At 36.7% G+C, this 18,876-nt stretch overlaps 1 protein-coding gene across 2 annotated transcripts; it reads right to left on the bottom strand.

Annotated features, from left to right (window-relative positions):
- Nucleotides 1-1,960: 1,960 nt before the first annotated feature.
- On the bottom strand, nucleotides 1,961-18,876 carry LOC147393292 (serine/threonine-protein kinase SAPK3-like). Of its 2 annotated transcripts, XM_086456753.1 has the most exons (10): nucleotides 18,601-18,876; nucleotides 18,069-18,143; nucleotides 15,576-15,677; nucleotides 15,404-15,457; nucleotides 15,226-15,318; nucleotides 15,018-15,110; nucleotides 7,955-8,059; nucleotides 7,763-7,861; nucleotides 7,361-7,673; nucleotides 1,961-2,338 (listed from the first exon to the last, which is right to left on the bottom strand). In XM_086456753.1, the coding sequence occupies exons 1-9, from the start codon at nucleotides 18,805-18,807 to the stop codon at nucleotides 7,395-7,397; spliced, it is 1,107 nt and encodes a 368-aa protein (XP_086312879.1). In that variant the 5' UTR covers nucleotides 18,808-18,876; the 3' UTR covers nucleotides 1,961-2,338; nucleotides 7,361-7,394. The 2 variants fall into 2 exon arrangements, with proteins under 2 accessions (XP_086312879.1, XP_086312878.1); XM_086456752.1 differs by lacking the exon at nucleotides 1,961-2,338 and having other exon boundaries at nucleotides 7,146-7,673; nucleotides 18,601-18,875.

Genomic DNA, 18,876 nt, shown 5'->3' with positions numbered 1-18,876 from the left:
GCGGATGCAATATGCATAAATTGTGCAATAGATGTGAGTGGTGAGCCATGTTAGCTCTCAAGAAGTCGTAGCCATGGCACGCTATTCAGCTTCAGCAAAAGAATGTGTATATAGTAGGGTGCTCCTGTGATTTCCATGAGATAGGAGAGGAACCAAGCATAGTACAATAACCAGCAATCGAGCGACAGGACTCTACATAACTTGCCCAATCAGACTCATAGAAGGCTTTTAATTGGTGTCTGTTTGAGATAACAAAGAAGACGGTGGACTGCATCAAGGTGTGGCATTCATGGTTTATCTATGAATTGGCTTAGCATGTTGACAGAGTAAACGACGTCAAGCCTTGTAATTGCGAGGTAAACAAGGCACCCAATAAATCGTCTTATAGCTAGTCAGGTCAGAGAGTAAAGATCCGTCTAAACTGTCAAGCTTCAGGTTTTGTTCCATGGAAAATGTAGAAGTGTGAGCCCCAAGAAATCCTCTATCTTCAAGAACTTCTGAAGTAAACTTATTTTAAGAACGGAAAATGACATGTGGTGAGCATGCCAATTCAATACCCAAGAAATATTTCAGAAGGCCAAGTCTTTAACCTTGAATTGTTGTAGGATGGTCTTAAGGTTGCTGATGGAAGTGGCGTCATTCCCGACAACAACGATTTCATCTACATAAACAAGCACTTGAGTGAAGGATTCACCATTAGAACATGTGAAAAAAGATTAATCTACCTTGGATTGAGTATAGCCCACTGCAAGTAATGATGTAGAAAATTTAGCAAAACACTATCTAGAGGCTTGTTTGAGTCCATAAAGAAACTTGTTGAGACGACAAACACAAGACTCCCCCTTACGAACATATTCAGGTGGAATAGTCCATGAAGAAATGCATTATGCACTAATGAAGGTGTTGATTCTTAACTGCGGCAATAGCTAATAAACATTGAACGTTAACAAGTTTTGCAACAGGGGCAAATGTCTATTGGTAGTCCAACCCCTCCTTTTGATTGTACCCTTTTGCTACAAGGCTAACCTTGTAGCCTTGTAGCGTTCAATGGACCTGTCAAAATTATATTTGATCTTGTAAACCCATTTACAATCAATGGGCTTTTAGTTACTACATGATAGAGTAAGAATCCAAAAGTTGAATAACAAAAGATATTGCTCTGGAAAAAGCTCGGTGAGATGATGATAATTTTTCATAAGATAAAATGATCGATAAAAGATATGATTTACCAGCTATACGGTTTATAAAAAAGGATGGGACTGGAGCAGAGTGAGATGCATGGCCAACTGACAATGATAATCAAGTAGATAGCTTGGTTGTTGTCGAGTACGTGTGTAGTGCCTTTGTGGTAGGGATTGTGCAACTGAATGAGGCAAAATGTCAAAAGCAGTGGGAGATGGGCTAGACGGTATGGAAGAAGGATGCATAAGAGGAGACAAGTCCATTTGATTAGGAATAGAGCAAGGAAGGATCAATGGAGAGGATTCAGACTTTTGAGTGTGAAAGGGGTATATATTCTCATGAAACACTACTTCCTGGGAGATGAAAGTCGTTTTAACTCCAAGATCGAAAACTTTAAAACCTTTTACACCATGAGGGTAACCAAGGAAAATGCAGTTCTTTACTCAAGGATCAAATTTTGATCAATGTGAAGCAAGAGTAGAAGCATAACACAGATACCCAAAGGTTTATCGTTAAAAATAGCTTCACATAGGAAGATGAGCTTGAAAACGTAAAGCTCCTTTTTCATTCAGCAACACAATTTTGTTGCGGTGTGGCAACGCAACTATATTGATGAACCACACCTTTAGCTTGGAGAAACATTCCATATCAAATTCAAACCCATTATCACAACGAATTTGTTTGATTTTCGATTAAATTGGGTTTAAACAAGTGCAAAGAAGGAATGGGGTAAATAGCATGTTTCAGATTTGTGTTGCATAAAATAAACTCATGTGCATCATGTAAAATCATCAACTATAGTACAAAAAAAATGAGCACCATTGAGAGAAGGTATATGATAATTACCCCAAATATCGAAACATTTTAACTAAAAAAATTCATTAGTAGAAATTTGACTAACAGGAAATGGAAAACAAGTTTGTTTAGCCAAAGGACAAATACTACAATGATCAGAATTAGATACAAAGATACCAGAAACATCTTTAGCTAAATATTCTGAACGATGATGAGAAGTGTGTCCAAGTCGCCTATGCCAAATGTCAAATCATGACGAAGTAGAAGTCACGGAATGCAATACGCCATTATTTGGTGGAGAGAAATAGTAGAGGCCATTATTCTCTTTCTCCGCTCCAATCATCATCCTTGATGATAGATCCTGTATAATGCAAGAATCAGAAAGAAAGGTGAGGGAGCAATTTGATTACTTAGAGAGCTTACTATTAGAAATAAGATTAAATCTGAAGGAAGTGAGACATAATACGGTCATAAAAATGAGGGAAGAAGACCAGAAAACAGTTCCAATATGAGATACAAGTGACATTGTACCATCATGAAGTTTAACAAATGTAGAAGCATTGGAAATAATGGCAGTGAGAAGTGTCAAAGATCCAAGGGACAAAAATAGTGGTACAGGCATGGCAAAGAGAAGTATATGAGACGTGGGTGGTTAGGCAAGCCATGTCTGCATTGGTCGGGTGTGAAAGGAAAACTTGTCAAGGAATGGCCAACACTTCGAGTATCGATAGGTGAGGTCGATACTTGGCTGGTGTTGGCAGAAGCTTGCTTGTTGTTCTTGTGAAGACGATGACCAGGTGGATAACCATGCAGCACATAACACTTCTGAATAGTGTGTCTGACTCAACCACAATGCTTGCAAGTTTGTCAATTACGCTGAGAACCTTGATTATTTTGGTTCCGCTTGTTGGAATCACGATTGTCTGTTCCAAGCTGTTGATCGGACTTGGCATGGAGTGCAGAAGATTCACTCAAATTATGAGATGAGATCGAAACCTCAAGTGAAAAAATCTTGTTGAGTGGTGACAATGGATCCATAAGGAGAAGTTTTCCTTGAACCGCAACATAAAATTCATTCAAGCCCATTAAAAATTGCATAATTCATTCTTCTTGTTGATAATCGACCAATGTTTTCATTGCACCGCAAGAACATAAGGGCAAGGGCCGAAAAGTCATTAATTTATCTTAATAGCCCTTCAGTTTGATGAAATAAGCAGCAGCTATGGACAGTTGTTCTTGAGTAAGGGAAGATAAGGCTTTCTCGATTTGGAAGATCCTAAGAGCATTACTTTGAGAGAAACGGTCTTTTAAGTTATCTTTATACTTCATGGGTTGATTCAACGTATATGATGTTGGTACGTAGAAAGTTCCTTGGAAAAAGAATTTAAAATCCAAGATAAGACCATGTTATTGCATCGAATCCACTGAGCATACTTTGGATCTGTGGAAGACTTAGGCTTTGTACGGATCCAGCAATGAATTCAATCTTGTTCTTAGCGCTTAAAGCCATGTTCATGGCCCGACTCTAAGTGGGTAGTTATCACCCACCAAGGGTTGGAAAACAAGCATGGTTCCTGGATTTACGGAATGATGTAGTTAGTAAGGACTGGTTTAATCATCACTTATTGGAAGAATCCATGGAGTGGGTCCTCAATAATGGGATGGTCGTTGGAGGAAAGCTTGTAATGTTGATGGGATGATCAACCTTGTTAAACTAGTTCAAAAGAAAGAGAAAAAATATATATTCAGATCTATGCGCCCTGGTACCATGACAAAAAGGGTGAAGGAATTTTCTTTCTTCTCATTAACGTGTCAAAACATATATTCAAGCCAACAATGAGTTACAATGGATGGTAAACGAAGAGAGAATGAAACAAAAATGGGAAAGAATAAAATATTAAGATACAAAATATTTTCAAAGGGGAAGTGAATACCATGATTGTGGTGTGTTGACATGGTATTGCTAATAGTGGAGATATAAATATAGGAAAAATTACTATAAGGATCCAGGAGGAGGGGTTTCTTTCTAAGTAGTCCCCAAGTTTTGGACGATATCTTAATAGTCCATTTAGTAAAAAACAATCTATCTTAAGGTCCCTGGTCCTCATCTCTTGTTATAATGGTTTTGAATTACCCAGACTACCATTTTTTTCCCCTTCTTCACATAACTAGGTTTTCCAACGGCGATTGCGATCATTTCCCATGATTTTTTTTTTATGGTGAATGATGAATGGAGAATGATATACTCATGATGGTTATAAAAACAAAGTTGAGATTCTAAAAAAATTTATGATTACGCTGGTACTTTTGATTCAAGTGTCTATTTCGCAACTATGATATAGGCATTTTGGATATTCCAAAGAGATTTACCCGGCCTCGATGTCTAAAAAAGGAAAAAAAAAATCTGGATCACATGTACAGTGTCGAGTTCACTACTTTTATTATCTAATTCAACATTTTTATTGTCGAAGTTATCACTTAGTGTGGATTTCATCACTTTTTATTGTCTAGTACTCTAGTTCACCACTTTTTATTGTCAAGTTAGACGACTTTTAATGAAAATATTTTAAACTCGATGGTAATTAAACATGACTTAAAAGCGTCGAGTTCATCAATAATATAACAGATATCATCGAGTTCAATAATATTAATATTTTGAATTCGACTATCGCTATTGATGAACTTGACGCTTTTAAGTAATGTTTAATTATTGGAGTTCGACAATAAAAAATGGTGAGTTCGGTAATAAAATGTTGAACTAAACCATAAAAAGTGGTGAGCTCAACAAGAATGTACTATTAAAAAAGAAATTGGTTACTAAATGGACACTTTAGAAAGAAACCCTTCCGCTGGGACCTTTTAAGTAATTTCCTAAATATATAACTAGAATAGAAGTGGGAATATGAGACACAATCCCCAACACCCCACTCTTTTATCTCTTCTTCTTCCTCTTTTTCTAGTTCTCCTTTGAAACCTCAATCTATTACTGCCTAGGTATTTGTGGAGCATTGGCTTGGGTCTTAACATTTGGTATCAAAGCCAACTCACGTCCAGGGTTCGAGTTATGGGGAGGCGATTATGGAGAGTCCAAGAAAAAAGGGGGGAGACTCCTCTATAGTATGGGATATCGAAGGGGTATACCATAGTAGGCCACCGTGATTATTCTGGGAAGGAGCGACTTATGGAAAACGAGAAAGGGGGTACCTAGTACTTGGAAAAAAGGGCAAGGTGCGAGGGGGCTCGCCATAAAGTGGGCCAACAAAGACGTCGACCTTGAATCGTGGGGGAACATTACGATCCTTAGGTTAAGACTTAAGCTTTCCACTCTATTTACACCTAGGTATTTTTGGAGCATTGGTTTGGATTTTAACATTCTCCTTTGAAACCTCAATCTACACCATTTATCAAACCCTAAATTCATCTAAAAGTTTCTGCTAAGTTGGACCCTAGAAAAGTCTCACAAGTACAACATGAATACCAACAACCTTACGAGTTATAGAAACAAGGGGAATCTATTTAAAGGACCTTGACGGAGGAATTTCTTTATAAATAGTCCCTAAGTTTTGGACAATAGCTTAAAGTCCACTTAGGGTATGTTTGATTGCATGGAAAGTCACTTTCCATGGAATTTGAAATCCATGGAAAATTAGTTGTGGAAAATAGGTAGGGTTGAAAAATCAAATTCCATTGTTTGATTTCACTTGGAAAAAATTATGAAAAAAATATGAGAAAAAAGAAGAAGAGGAGAAGGAGGAAGAAGATGAGAAGAGGGGGAGAGGAAAAAGAAGATGACGAGGAAGAAGGAGAGGGGAGGATGTGGCGACAAAGGTGGCGGCTGCGACGATGGCGGCGACGGAGGTAAGTGAGGAAGATGGGGAGAGAACGTGGTGGTGGTGGTGGCGGAGGAGGTGAGGGATGGAGAAGAAGGAAAAGAAAAAAAAGAAGAAGAGAGAGAGAAAAGGTGGTCGGAGACGGAGCCGACGGCAACGGCGAGGTTAGTGTAATGGTGGTAGTGGTGGTGGTAGAGAAGAATTGAAGATGGAAAATATGGGTGGATTTCATTTTCCCACCCATATGGGTGGGAAAGTAAAATCCATGATTTAGTGGACTTTTTGAATGGGGTGGAAAATGAATTTTCATTTCCATGTGCAATCAAACACTTGAAAAATGTCATTTTCCATGGAAATTGATTTTCCACCCTATTTTCCATGTTCAATCATACCCTTAGTAAACTTTTCATTTCTTAATAGTCCCTCTATTTCATCTCACGTCATAATGTTTTTGAAATAACCAAACTACCATTTTTCTCATCTTCTTCACATACTTATGTTTTTCAATGGCGATTGCAATCATTTCCAACAATTTTTATCATAAATGACAAATGAAAATGATATACTTCTAATTTTGAGCATTTAGATGCAGTTTTTGATTTATTTTGACAATTTATGACAAAAATGAAGGACGGAGTTGAGATTCCAAAAAATTTATACAATGTCAAGCTCACCACTTTTTATTGTCGAGTTCAACATTATTTATTGTTAATTCAACAATTTTTTTTAAATGTGGAACTCAACAATAAAAATGTTGAGCTCAACTACAAAAAGTGGTAAGTCCAATGCTGGTACAACCCACCCGTTTTCATTTTCGAGTGTTTTCGATTAAAATAAATGGAAAGATCAACTAAAAACTTGACACAACGACTTGTGTAGATGATTTCAAACCACAAGAAGCATCTTGGAACAATTTTCATCCAAAAACGAAGCAAAAAAAAAATTGAAAAAAAAAAACTAACTTTTTTACATGTCTTCAAAATGTTTGAAAATGACTTCATCCTTTTTATCGGAATGGAATCTTTGAAACTCGACTGAGATGCAAAAAATCCATTTTTTTTATCGAAAATGGTGAGTTTGAAAAGTTAGGACAGTTTCGGCATTTCAATCGTAAGAAATATGTGGAATGGGGTTCATGGACTGATTAGAAAGAGAAGTTTTACAAAATGGACTACTACGAGAAGCCCTAAAACTTAGGGACTAATTAGAAAGAAATCCCTCCACTATGGTCCTATAAGTAATTTTCCCTAGAAACAATATCTTCCCAATTTAAATCAAGCAACAAGTTTCCCCTATGTGTCAAGATATGTTAAGCCAAACCAAACAACAAAAGAAAAATGCTCACAAGCCGATAGAGGCCAACAACATAAGAAACACACCATCAAACAAGTTGGCAACTCATGGAAAGACCCAACATTACCTCCAATTCATTCAAATTGATTACCAACACTAATGATGGGAAATGCCGTCCACCCACAAACATTACAAATCAACATAAAACATAGGTGACACAATAAATACTGCACCTTAGATGTTACTATACACACACATACCTCTCCCATTTGTTCCTTTCCAAGGCTGCTGCATTCACGCCAGATTAAGAAAATCGCCACTGTAGTCGGCCTCAGATTCCATATCAACCTCTACATCGTCAGGGTCTACCATTCCTGCAACCGATTGCCCACCAGTTTTAGAACCTTCCGCAGGTGTACGTGCTTCTTGTATAATCCGCATTATTTCTTCCACACTTTGGGCAGGCTTGCAACGGTCAATGTTCTCATAGTTTGTTTTCTCACCTTCCACCAACTCTTTAGGCAAATTCTTTAGAAACCAAGGATGGCTTTTTATCTCTGGGATTGTGATCCTCTTCAAAGAGAGATAAATAGTGTAAATAATCTATAATTTAGGTCAAAGAAAGTACAAAAGAGGTCAATTGTCCATGGCGAGAAACTCACTTTTGATGGGTTGGCGACAAATATTCGTGAGAGTAGGTTCCGGCAACCTGCAGATACATGTACATAGTCGGGTATGGAGTACTGAACACTCATTATTCTCTGTTGAGAAAATCAACAAAGCTGAACTCAGTAACTCTAGATTTGGGTGTGTAATATTGATGGTTATTACAATGTTTAGTTAAGAGAACTTACCCCGATGGTTTTTCGGAAATTTCTAGGATCATCGGGATCCTCAAACGGGTATGCTCCTACCAACATCACGTACAAAGTCACACCACAGGACCAAACATCTGCTATCTGCAATTCAGAAACTTTCAAACAACCCTGTAAGAAAGCTATAGCATCCATTGGTTTGATGCATGAACCCATAGTTTTAAAACTTGATTTGAATGTCCACTGAGTCAAGTCAAGTGGACTAGGACAAGTCAATTAAAAATATAATAAATTTATAAATATTTAAAAATAGTTTTTACTGTTTAAAAATAAATGACGATATTTATCTTTTGTTGTCTTCAAAGATATCAAATATAGTCACCTAACTCCGTCAAATTTTTTATCCAACTTGGTATACTTTTTTTTCAAATTGACTCAGCGACTTAGTTCCATCAAGTTTGGGGGCCGAGTCGCCTCAAAATCAAATCAAGTCAAATCGACTCAATGAGTTTTTAAATTATGCATGAACCAAATCGGCCAACTGGTACCGATAAAAAAATAAAAAAAAAATCAGCCAATTGGAGAAAGTCACACAGGAACATTGATGAAAGCCCTAAAATAATTTAAGTATACTTGGCAAATAAATAGACAAATAGGGGTTACCAAGTAAAAAAGAATTCAACAAGAAAATAGATTAGCTCCCACAATGTTTGTTTGGAAATTTTATCTCCACAACTCACAAATTAATAACATTATAATAGTCTCCTCCTACATGAATTAGGCTCCTTTTATATTTGAAAAAATGTAAAATTACCAACCAGCCACATTTTCACCTTCATTCCAATACCCTTTATGAGATGACATTATCTAAAATATACTTGGGGTAATAAATCTCCTATCTCAGAACACTAAGAACTTTCAACAAGTTGTCTCATGATCAAGATATCACCAATGTACAATACTACAAAACAACCAATAAGGGCACGTAATACATGATTGATATCATGGTGTAAAGTTCCGTACCATTTCATAAAGTTTCATCCATGCTATCCGGTTTCAGCCAAGATCATAACAAAACATTGACCCCCAACCATTGAATGTCTTTGAAAATGTTTTGGACTCTTGGAATGTTTCGATTGAGATTGTCTTGGTTTTTTTTTCAAACTGAAACATTGCCTCAAGACGAGATTTTAAACCTTGATTGATATATTGCACATCAAGGTTCTCACGCGAATGTGGGGCTGGGCATAAGGGGGCTTAGATTACCTAATAGAGCGCTTCTGGGAAAATGGCTCTGGAGGTTTGGCGAGGAGAGGGGTAGTTTGTGGAGGAAGATTATTGTGGCTAAATACGAGGAGAGGATGCTAAGCTAGTAAAGTGGGGAGTCTAAAGAGTCATATGGGTGTAGTGTTTGGAAAGGGGTTCTTAAAGTCAGTAAAGATTCCGAGAAATGAATTAGGTTCAAAGCGGGTTTGGGGGACAGGATCAGATTTTGGGAAGATAGTTGGTGTAGCACTACATCTCTGGCAACCCAATTTCCGTCTTTGTATGCATGTTCTATTAAGAAGAATCGTTCAATCCAGCAGTGTTTGATTCGCAACAATTCCAGTCCTTCATGGGATCTGGGGTTCGAAAGAAACTTTAATGATTGGGAACTGAGATAACATCTTTCCTTGATCTCCTGCATATGTTTCATCTCAAGGAAAGCGATCAGGATAGGTGGGAATGGATAAGGCCAAAGGACTTGAGATTCTCTGTCAGGTCATTCCATAAGTGGCTCACTCCTTCAGAGCGAGTCATCCCGGGATCCATTATTTGGTCTAAATCAGTTCCCTCTAAAATCTCCTTTTTTGTTTGATTGGCTTCCCTTGGTAGGATTCTTACGATGAATAATTTGATTATTCGGGGCTGAATCACACCCAATTGTTGTCCCCTTTGTTTGAAGGAAGGGGAATCTGTTGATCATATTTTAATTCATTGTACCTTTACCTATAACATTTGATCTATTTTCCTTAGTATGTTTTGAATTAATTGGGTCTTTCTTCGTAAGTTCTTCTCATTGTTAGAAGAATGGACTAGCATTACTTTTCACACTAAAAAACGTCTCCTTTGGGACATGCTACCGTCAGCTATTGCTTGGGGGATTTGGAACGAGAGAAATAACAGGATGTTCAATAGTAAGACTAAAAGCTCTCATGCAGGTCTCTTGGAGATCTTGGGTTTTCTTTACCTTTAGTCTAAGCAAAACATAGAGTTCGTGGGGACTTCTTTTGACGACTTTGTATTTAGATGGAACTCTTTATGTAACCACTGATATTGTTTGTTTCTTTTCTTAGCTGCTCTTTGAGAGGCTTCCTCGGCCTCCTTGTATTCGGTTTTTCTCTTTTTAATATATTATACTTATCAAAAAAAAAAAAAAATGTTCTCACACATTAGACCATACTAATATCACCAACCATTTGTATAACCCACAAGTCTAGTCCAAATATCATGGTACCTACTTAACAAACCCATCTTCGAAAATTTGCATGCCACATAGGATCCAAGCGAAGAATCACGAATGGACACGGATTCGGTTTGATAGATTTATCATCAACGCACATCCACCATGAATCATCAATTTTAGTGTGAGAAATGCAGAGAGAATACAAGGGCTCATGCTTTCCTTTACTCATCCCTTCTATAATAGTTCCCCGTCCTGGCGTCACAATTATTCATGTTCTTTGGGACTCATCCTGTAACACAACATAGTGGATAGTGATGATCTTGGAACAAAATCAATGTGATGCAAAATGTTGTGGGCAGCTGAAAGGCCAACCAGAAACTCGCCAGGAGCCACATCAAAAAAATTCATAGGAAATCCAGTACATTATCCAACAAATAAGCGTGTAATATCTTTTCCTTTATGACAAACTCATATACAATACTCTATCCCAATGATTCATCTTTGCTTTAAGTTCAAAATGGTGCTTTATTTTAATTTTGTAGCCCACTACATGTAGCATTCCTTCAATAGCAAGTGATCTTTTTTTCTTCCCTTTTTGAAATAATAGGGTTTTTTCCTTCCCATTGGGGATTGTTGATCTACTTGCATCAATCAATCATATTTTTTTTTAATAAATTGTCAAATGATGAGGAATATTGATCGCATTATCAAGGGAGTAGTCAATATGGGAACTCTTAGCCTCAAATACTACCAAGAAAGAGCCAATAATATGTGAGATGCATTCACCGTCACTACTCCACCACTCTCTATCTGCATAATTTTTTTCTAATTCTTTTCACTAGAAGAAGGACTAAACAACTTACATTAACCAACACGTCTGACCACCTTGAAACACTGGATGCAATATAGCCTCATGTGGTTGTCAGCAACAAAACCACAAATTTCTTTGACAATATCCCACATTTCCTTGAAGGTTTCGTGTATCCTTCTGCGATGTTGTACCTTAGTGCTTGCAATCTTCCCCATAGAATTTCTTCCACTTTCAATGCAAGTTTGTAGGCATCCTCCACAACCCATGTCCTCAAAATGGTAAGGTTTGTATCGGTATAGAAATGACCCAAACAAAATGTTTATTTTTCTTGCAACCCAGCTTGCATGGACAACTTATGAAATTCCTGTATATGCCAACATGTCTAAATTCCGTTGTCTTAAATTCGAACACCTTTGTGAAATTTGAGCCTCATACGACGAAGGAATTTAGTCCACAGAGATTTTTTTTTTGTAATCTTGTGCCATGAAGTAATGTTCTCTTTCTCTTTCCTAGTATGATTTGCTTGGAGGTGAAACCACCATCTCAAGGCAAATCCAGTCAATCGAGATGCAACCAGTATTAATTTTTAGGGATTTAGGATAATAGACTAAATATTTTGGCCAATTGATAAAACTATTGGCATCTACACGTCCGTGAATTTCTAAAATTTGAGACTGAAATATTATCCTCTCAATCATTGTGGTTTCTCTGATTTTCACAATAACCATTAAATCCGGGGGTTTTCGGATAGTCATGCCTAGGGCTTAAAATGGGTCGAGTCTAGGCCGGATATGTGTCTACCCATATCCATATCCAGATTTTTAAGTTGGGTCCAAATCCGGATCTGACTCAGATCCTACTAGCTCAAAACATATCCAATTTTTTTACTTCCATTAAACCCATATCTGGATCCAATCCGATCAAATTAATTGGTTTGGGTCGGTCGGTCGGATAATTTCAGACCATTACAAAGTAATTTATTAAAAATGTGGCTTTAATGTGATTTGAACTCAAGACCTCTCCACTTTTGAAAAGTAGCTTTGACCACTACACCTAACACTCATTTGTTGATGAATGATAGACTAAAAAATATAAAAATATAGCATATACAACATACAAAATAATATATCATTTGGAAATAAGTGGATATAGGGATGGGTCCGTATCCAACTCGGGTCAAGGGACATCAACCCATATCCAACCCATATTTTAATTCGGATATACTAGAGAAATCAAATCTGCTAAAAATCGGATTTGGATCACTCGGATTTCAAATAAAATCCAACCCATTTTAAGCCCTAATCATACCTCTTGGATCTTGTTAAAAATTCTATCCCGACTAAATGGGCTCTCCATACTTTCCACAATTTCCTAGAAATTTACAATCAATGGAACCCAATGCCATCACAACACCATTCTCACCAAAATCATGCCCCTAAGCATTCTTGTGATTTCTAGGGTATTAGTATGCTCATTAACTTCCATGAAACATGAGCATGACTCCATCTCGATCATCCTTTCCCTTGAATTAACTTCAACAGGGAGGATCATCTCTAGTTGCACCATAATAATTCCAAAATGGATGTCATCGAAATGTAATCCTCTATGTTAGGTTAATCATCTTGGTGGGTTCCTCTATGAGTTGTTCCAACAATTTTATAAGCTTGGATAGTACTTTTGTAAACATTTCCAATTGTGTGAACCCTTCTATTTGATCCTCCAATTGACCTGCGTAATATCTCATGTCACAACAATTGTTTCCTTTCCTTACTTTTTAATGATCAAAGTGAAAGTTCTAGAAGTGGAACAAGCTCTTGACACCAGAATGATGCAAGCCCTGACAAAATTGAAGTGTAAATGAAAGAAAACATGGATTACCAAGTAAAAAAGGGCTAAACATGACTCTAGAATAGCTCCAAAAGGCCCCTTCAGATTTTTCAACCAACAAAATCTGCACAACAATAGCCTTCCCCAGTGTAATCCTCTATGTATCACACCTATTCATAAAAAATGTTGGGAGAAATAGTTGTTGTTTAGCATGATCGTTGTGAGAAAGCACACATTTCAAGGTGACAACCAATCTGTTACTTCCATGCTAGCTAAAATACTCTACATAATTAGGCATAGTGTGCATGCATACCCCATATGGTACCAGACAGGTGTGGTTTGCAATCTTCTATTATCAAAGTAATCATCATATCATAAGTCATAACTAAAATGGGCCTAGAAAAAGCACCAAACTCTCCAAACAAAGGGGTTTGCTTGGATTCATGAAGAATATTATAGCCACCTGTAGATGTGCCAGATAGACCGCCAAGTGGAAAGCATCACAAAAGACATGGCTCTTGCTTGCTATGACAACATCATCAGTATTGCCTTGATGGCATCGGATAGCAATCATAGAAGATAGTTGGTGAGGCTTTGTTTCACTCTAGTAAGCATTCTCTTAATTCTTAAGTATAGTGGCGTTGGGATGGACATTGTTTCAAACCATGTGGGGTTTGACTAATGTGCAAAGGTACAAAAGTCATGGAGAGAAGAAAGTTCTTGTTGAACACCCTCATGGCAGTGAACGTGTCTCCTAAATGTAACATTTCCTGACAAAGAGGATGATGTGCAACAAGAAGTCAATTTTGATAGGTGTCAAAGCATGTTCTAGCGCGTGCACACATCATCATGGCATATCTTGATATCTACTATGATTTTCTCTACCAAAAACCCAACACACCTCGACCCCACTTGACATCTGACATCAACTAAAGATCTTAACCTCCTTATTTTTTGCGTCCACACCACCTTATTTATTGACATATTAGATGGACTTAGAACACATGAACACCTTTTAATACGAGACCCAACTTGAATGGTATCCACAGGGTCCAACGATTACATTCTCAGAATGGTACATAATATATGACAAATGACCTTTTATTTATAGAAAAATAATGGGTTTCACTAATGGTGTGGATCTCCTACATGATCTTTCAAAATGACGTCACTTGGATCAACATAGCTCACCTATTCAAGAACCTTAATTTTGGGAGGTCCAAAATTAAATCACAAGTCTAGAATCTAAGAATATAAGCATTAATTGACGAGGGAATAATCTAAAAGGTATGGATTTTAGGGTGTGGTTTGTATACGAAACATTATGGCCTAGCATTTATAAATTCTGGATAAGTGACCACACGCCCACATGTCCACATCACACACATAATGAGCATTTGGTATACAAATAGATGTGTTCATGACAACAGACACACACAACTCAGCCAGAGTGTTTCTTTTACACCACATTGCCAACCCAAAGCCCACATAAAAGTGGAGAGCTACGTTAGTAGCAGCTACTGGTGTAAAACTCTGCTACCCCAAACATGATGCCTAACCCTTTGTTAAATTTAGTGACTTCAAACACACCTTAATGAAGGAACATAATTTATTTAGCCATTTACCCAAGATCATGTTTAAGTAGATGCTGGTCCCTCCAATAGTGGGTCATTTTCCTCAATGGTTTCCAAATTTATTTGGTAGAGAATAAAATTGAAAGATGTCAATTTGAAGTTATTTTAGTATGTTCGTAACCTATGTACTTACCACTTAGATGGTTCAATCTACCAAGTTGTACACAACAGAAGGTGCGAGCTGGCTTAGTTGGTATTTGGTAAAGTCTATGGGTGATGATACCATAGACCTGGGTTCAATTCCTACTATCACCGAGTTACTGATCTCATTAAATACATTCTGACCAATCAAATAAAAAAAGTCGTACACATGACAGCATAAGAGGGTGTCTCCAAAACTGAGAAGAATTTACTAGGCCAAAGTCCTATAGCAACTGTGCATACCTTGCCATCATATTCCTTCCGTGAAAAGACCTCTGGGGCAATGTACGCTGGCGTTCCCACAGTTGATTTGGGTTGAGAGTGCAATAAAGCAGACTGACATCAAGAAAGAAGCAAACTATAAATTTGAGAAAAAATTAAGCCCTCATGCCACAGATATATCAATCACAAAACCTATAAGCATCAACAAAATCCCTAACAAAAACAAAACCTTGGAATAACCAAAGTCGCATATTTTAACACGTGGAGTCGGACTTCCATCTAAGAGTGTATTTTCCAGTTTCAGGTCCCTATGACAGATTTCCTGCAGCAGAAACAAAAGATAATGTCAATACGGTTCATAAAAAAATCTAGTAAACACCATAAAAGAGAGGATTGGGATAGTATACCATAGAGTGGCAGTAGCTAACTCCAGATATTAGCTGCTGGAAGAAAAATCTAGCCTGAAGAGGCAGATGGATTTGTATGGTCAATAAGGAGATATTAGATATAAAACAAAAAAGAAGTAAGCAAGAGTAGAAATTGTGCATTGAAATAGAGAATATATGGTGAGGTTACAACCTCGTCCTCGCTAAAACGGCCGGCGTTGCATATCCTCTCAAAAAGCTCACCACCAGCCGCATATTCCATTACAATGGCGAGATGTGTTGGTGTTAACAAGACCTGCAAGGAAAAATATTCACATTCTTTGTTTGCAACTATTACTTATGTTATTATCGCTCTTCATAGATACATATATGGGATTGGATTATATGGATCAAAGGACCATCATATATATATGCACTGAACATCCATGTTGCACCCAAAAACATGATAAGGTGCCACATGGATGTAGAGCACAAAATTTTATGAACTCCAACAAAAAGAAAATGTAAAAAGACAATTTTTCACTGTTGGGTTTAAATTTTAAATTTAGAGTTTAGTGGCCACCCATTTTCAAAGTATTAGATCATGCCCAAAAAAGTTCCCTTTTTTTTTTTCAACTGAATCTAGAACATGAAGTAAAGAGGTCTGAAGTGTCATTTCGAGCAACATGGCAGTCCACGTGGCCCAATTGAGGTCCTCAGTCCAGGCTCTACATGGTCATTCAGTCCATGCAACCTTTTTGTTTGTGTGTGTGTGTAAGTGCAATTATTGGTACATCAAGATCTATGTATAACATAAGTTATTTTGATATGGCAAGGATGTGGCTAAGGGTACATCTTGACACAATGATTAACAGGGTTAGCTTGAGCCTTGAGGCTTAACTCACAAGGCACAATGGAGGCTAAAAGCCTCACACTGGTGCTACACAAAACCATTAAAAAACATTTTTATTTTTTATTTCCCCCAAAATTAAGGTCAAGGTAAACTGTAGCATATAATTTAACAGAAATCTCAACCATAAGCCTTCAAGCCCTAATTTTTACTAGTTGAGAGTTACATTATTGTGAGCTCATTTCTCACCAAATTCAATTCCGTCACTTCCTGAGGACTTCTTGCAAACATTAAAAAATAAAAAATTTATCAAGTAAAAATAATTAATCAAAATAATAATTGCATTTTCTTCCTTTCCTTTTTGTAAGAGATAACAAAAGATATGGATGAAGCTAAGAGATGATGATGGGAAAAAACAAACTAGATCAAAGTTCATGTTTCCTTTTATTGATTGATGAAGACAATAATAGTAGAGGGAGAGAGAGGAACTGACCATATTTATAGAATTTTTTCACATTCTTTATTTTTTAACAATTACAGACAAATTTATTTGAGAAAAAAAGTGCAGAGTAATTTAACGACATAATATAATTAAAAAAGGAAAGGAAAAAAAAAAAAAGAAATCTCTTTGACCCTCCACAGCAAAGGAGGGTCCTAAAGTAGGTAGTAGTAAAAGGAAACAACCTCTGGATCTAGGGACATATCAAGCACACCAGATTATCAGAAAGGTGTCACCCAAGCTACAACAATCACTATCATAAGTAGTTGGATTTGATATGTCTAAAAAGGGGTATGTCCAACACAATCTAAGAATTAAATAACGCAACAACATTTGCATTGCAAGAACGTCCCATCCCCCTCCCTTTTTTATCAAGTAGCTTCCATATGTTGGTGACCTATTTCCATGTATCAAATTGGCGCAAAGCCACAAACCTGTCTCATTCCCCTGCCCATACACTCTTCATTTTCCACCAAGACAACTAATTAAACCACAGAACGCAGAATAAGGAGTGCAGTAACATTAAATGCATTATACCATTAACTTTCACAACAACATTCTATTAAGAATCCTCGAGACTTCAACTCCATAATAACCAAGTTCGGATTCAACAATTATTGGAGCGGGGGGGATGTGCAGTCCAATTTAGTTAGTTGTTAGTTTCTCCTTAGTTTTCTTTTGTTGTCCTAAGTGTTCATGTAAGGGTAGTGTAGTCACTTCACTTAGGCTGCTATGTTTCTTTTGTTGCTTTAAGTGTTCATGTAAGGGTAGTGTAGTCATTTCACTTGGGTTGTTATCTTTCTGTTTTGCCTATAAATAGGCCATTGAATGTAGTTGTATTTTTATTTAAATGAAATAGATTCAAGAAAGAGAATTTTCTCTTCCACCTTAACTTCTCTTGAAGTTTTCACACAAATTAGTCTAAATTTCCAGATCTAATTGCATCAAGGGGGGTCAGTTTGGTTTTAATTCAAATAGATCTAGGAAAGTTCAGAAAAAAAAAATGGGGATTTTACAATTTTACTCTAGATGTTGAAGGCAAAATAAAAGAATGTTTAATATGATTTTGGAAGAAACTTATAAGAAAATAGATTTTGGAAGAAGAAGAATCAAGTTGAAGACGATGGATTTTAGAAAGAAAAATAAAAAAGTGAAGGTCCGAAACTAAGAATCATAAATCTTGAACAACAACAAGAAGGAGACAAAAATATTGGCGATTTTCCGATAGAACAGCAGCAACATAATCAGCCATTAACGTAATAGGCAAATTTCATGACAATGTTCAGCTCTACCATTTAAAAAGCATTAAAGGGAGTAAACTAACATAATAATCTAAATAAAATTGACATTTTTCTTACCTCCTTGAACAGTACAATGTTTGGATGCCTCAAAGACCTATGGTTGATGATTTCCCTCTGGACATTCTCATCAATCTGAATTCAGAAAACACAATTAACATTCATAACAATGCCGCAACCGCAAATATGTTGTGCGAATTGCATAGAAAATTCAGATAAAAACTCGAAGAAAAATAATTTCAAATTAAAATCTGATCCAATTGTATCAGTGTCATTCCACTAACAGTAACATGTTGAAAACAAAAATAGTTATGTCAATAAATACCCATTTCAATAAATCATTAAGTAAATAAATCCAATTAAAAGATAGCAAAACCAACAATAAAAATATCTAATTAAAAAAATAAAATAAACCTTAAGCAAAATCCAGGAACCATTTCTTAAAATGAGTAAAAAAATAAATAAATAAATAAATTATAAATCCAATTAAACCCATAAAATTTAAATAAATAAAAAAATACAAAGAAATCATAAACTACAACAGGGGAAAAACAGGGAAGATTTCTGTATTATTAAATTAATTACAAAATACCTTCTTCCCCCTCTCAATATATTTGACTGCAACAAGCTCCTTAGTCTTCTTATCTCTAACAAGCCTTGCCACCCCAAAGTTCCCTGACCCAAGTTCCTTCAATGGATCGTAACGTTCCTCCATTTCCCCCACACACAACACACAACACACAGCAGAGAGAGAGAGAGAGAGAGAGAGTTCAAACTTAAAAAGAACCCATTCACCCATTCACCAATTCACCTTCACCTTCACCCATGCTTCTTAGAGTCTTGATTCTCTTTCAAAGACTTCAAATTG

Source organism: Akebia trifoliata, chromosome 10, assembly GCF_017979445.1.
Source record: "Akebia trifoliata isolate Shusen 1 chromosome 10, ASM1797944v1, whole genome shotgun sequence".
NCBI lineage: Eukaryota > Viridiplantae > Streptophyta > Magnoliopsida > Ranunculales > Lardizabalaceae > Akebia > Akebia trifoliata.
This window is presented reverse-complemented; position numbering and strand designations above follow the sequence as displayed.

Excerpts from the sequence above, each read along its gene's own strand:
- LOC147393292 (XM_086456753.1), bottom strand. The coding sequence starts at position 18,807 with ATGGGTGAATGGGTTCTTTTTAAGTTTGAACTCTCTCTCTCTCTCTCT. Across the intron at positions 15,678-18,068 it reads ACATTGTACTGTTCAAGGAG|GTCTTGTTAACACCAACACA; the intron begins GTAAGAAAAATG and ends TTTTCCTTGCAG. Across the intron at positions 15,458-15,575 it reads GCCGTTTTAGCGAGGACGAG|GCTAGATTTTTCTTCCAGCA; the intron begins GTTGTAACCTCA and ends CTGCCTCTTCAG.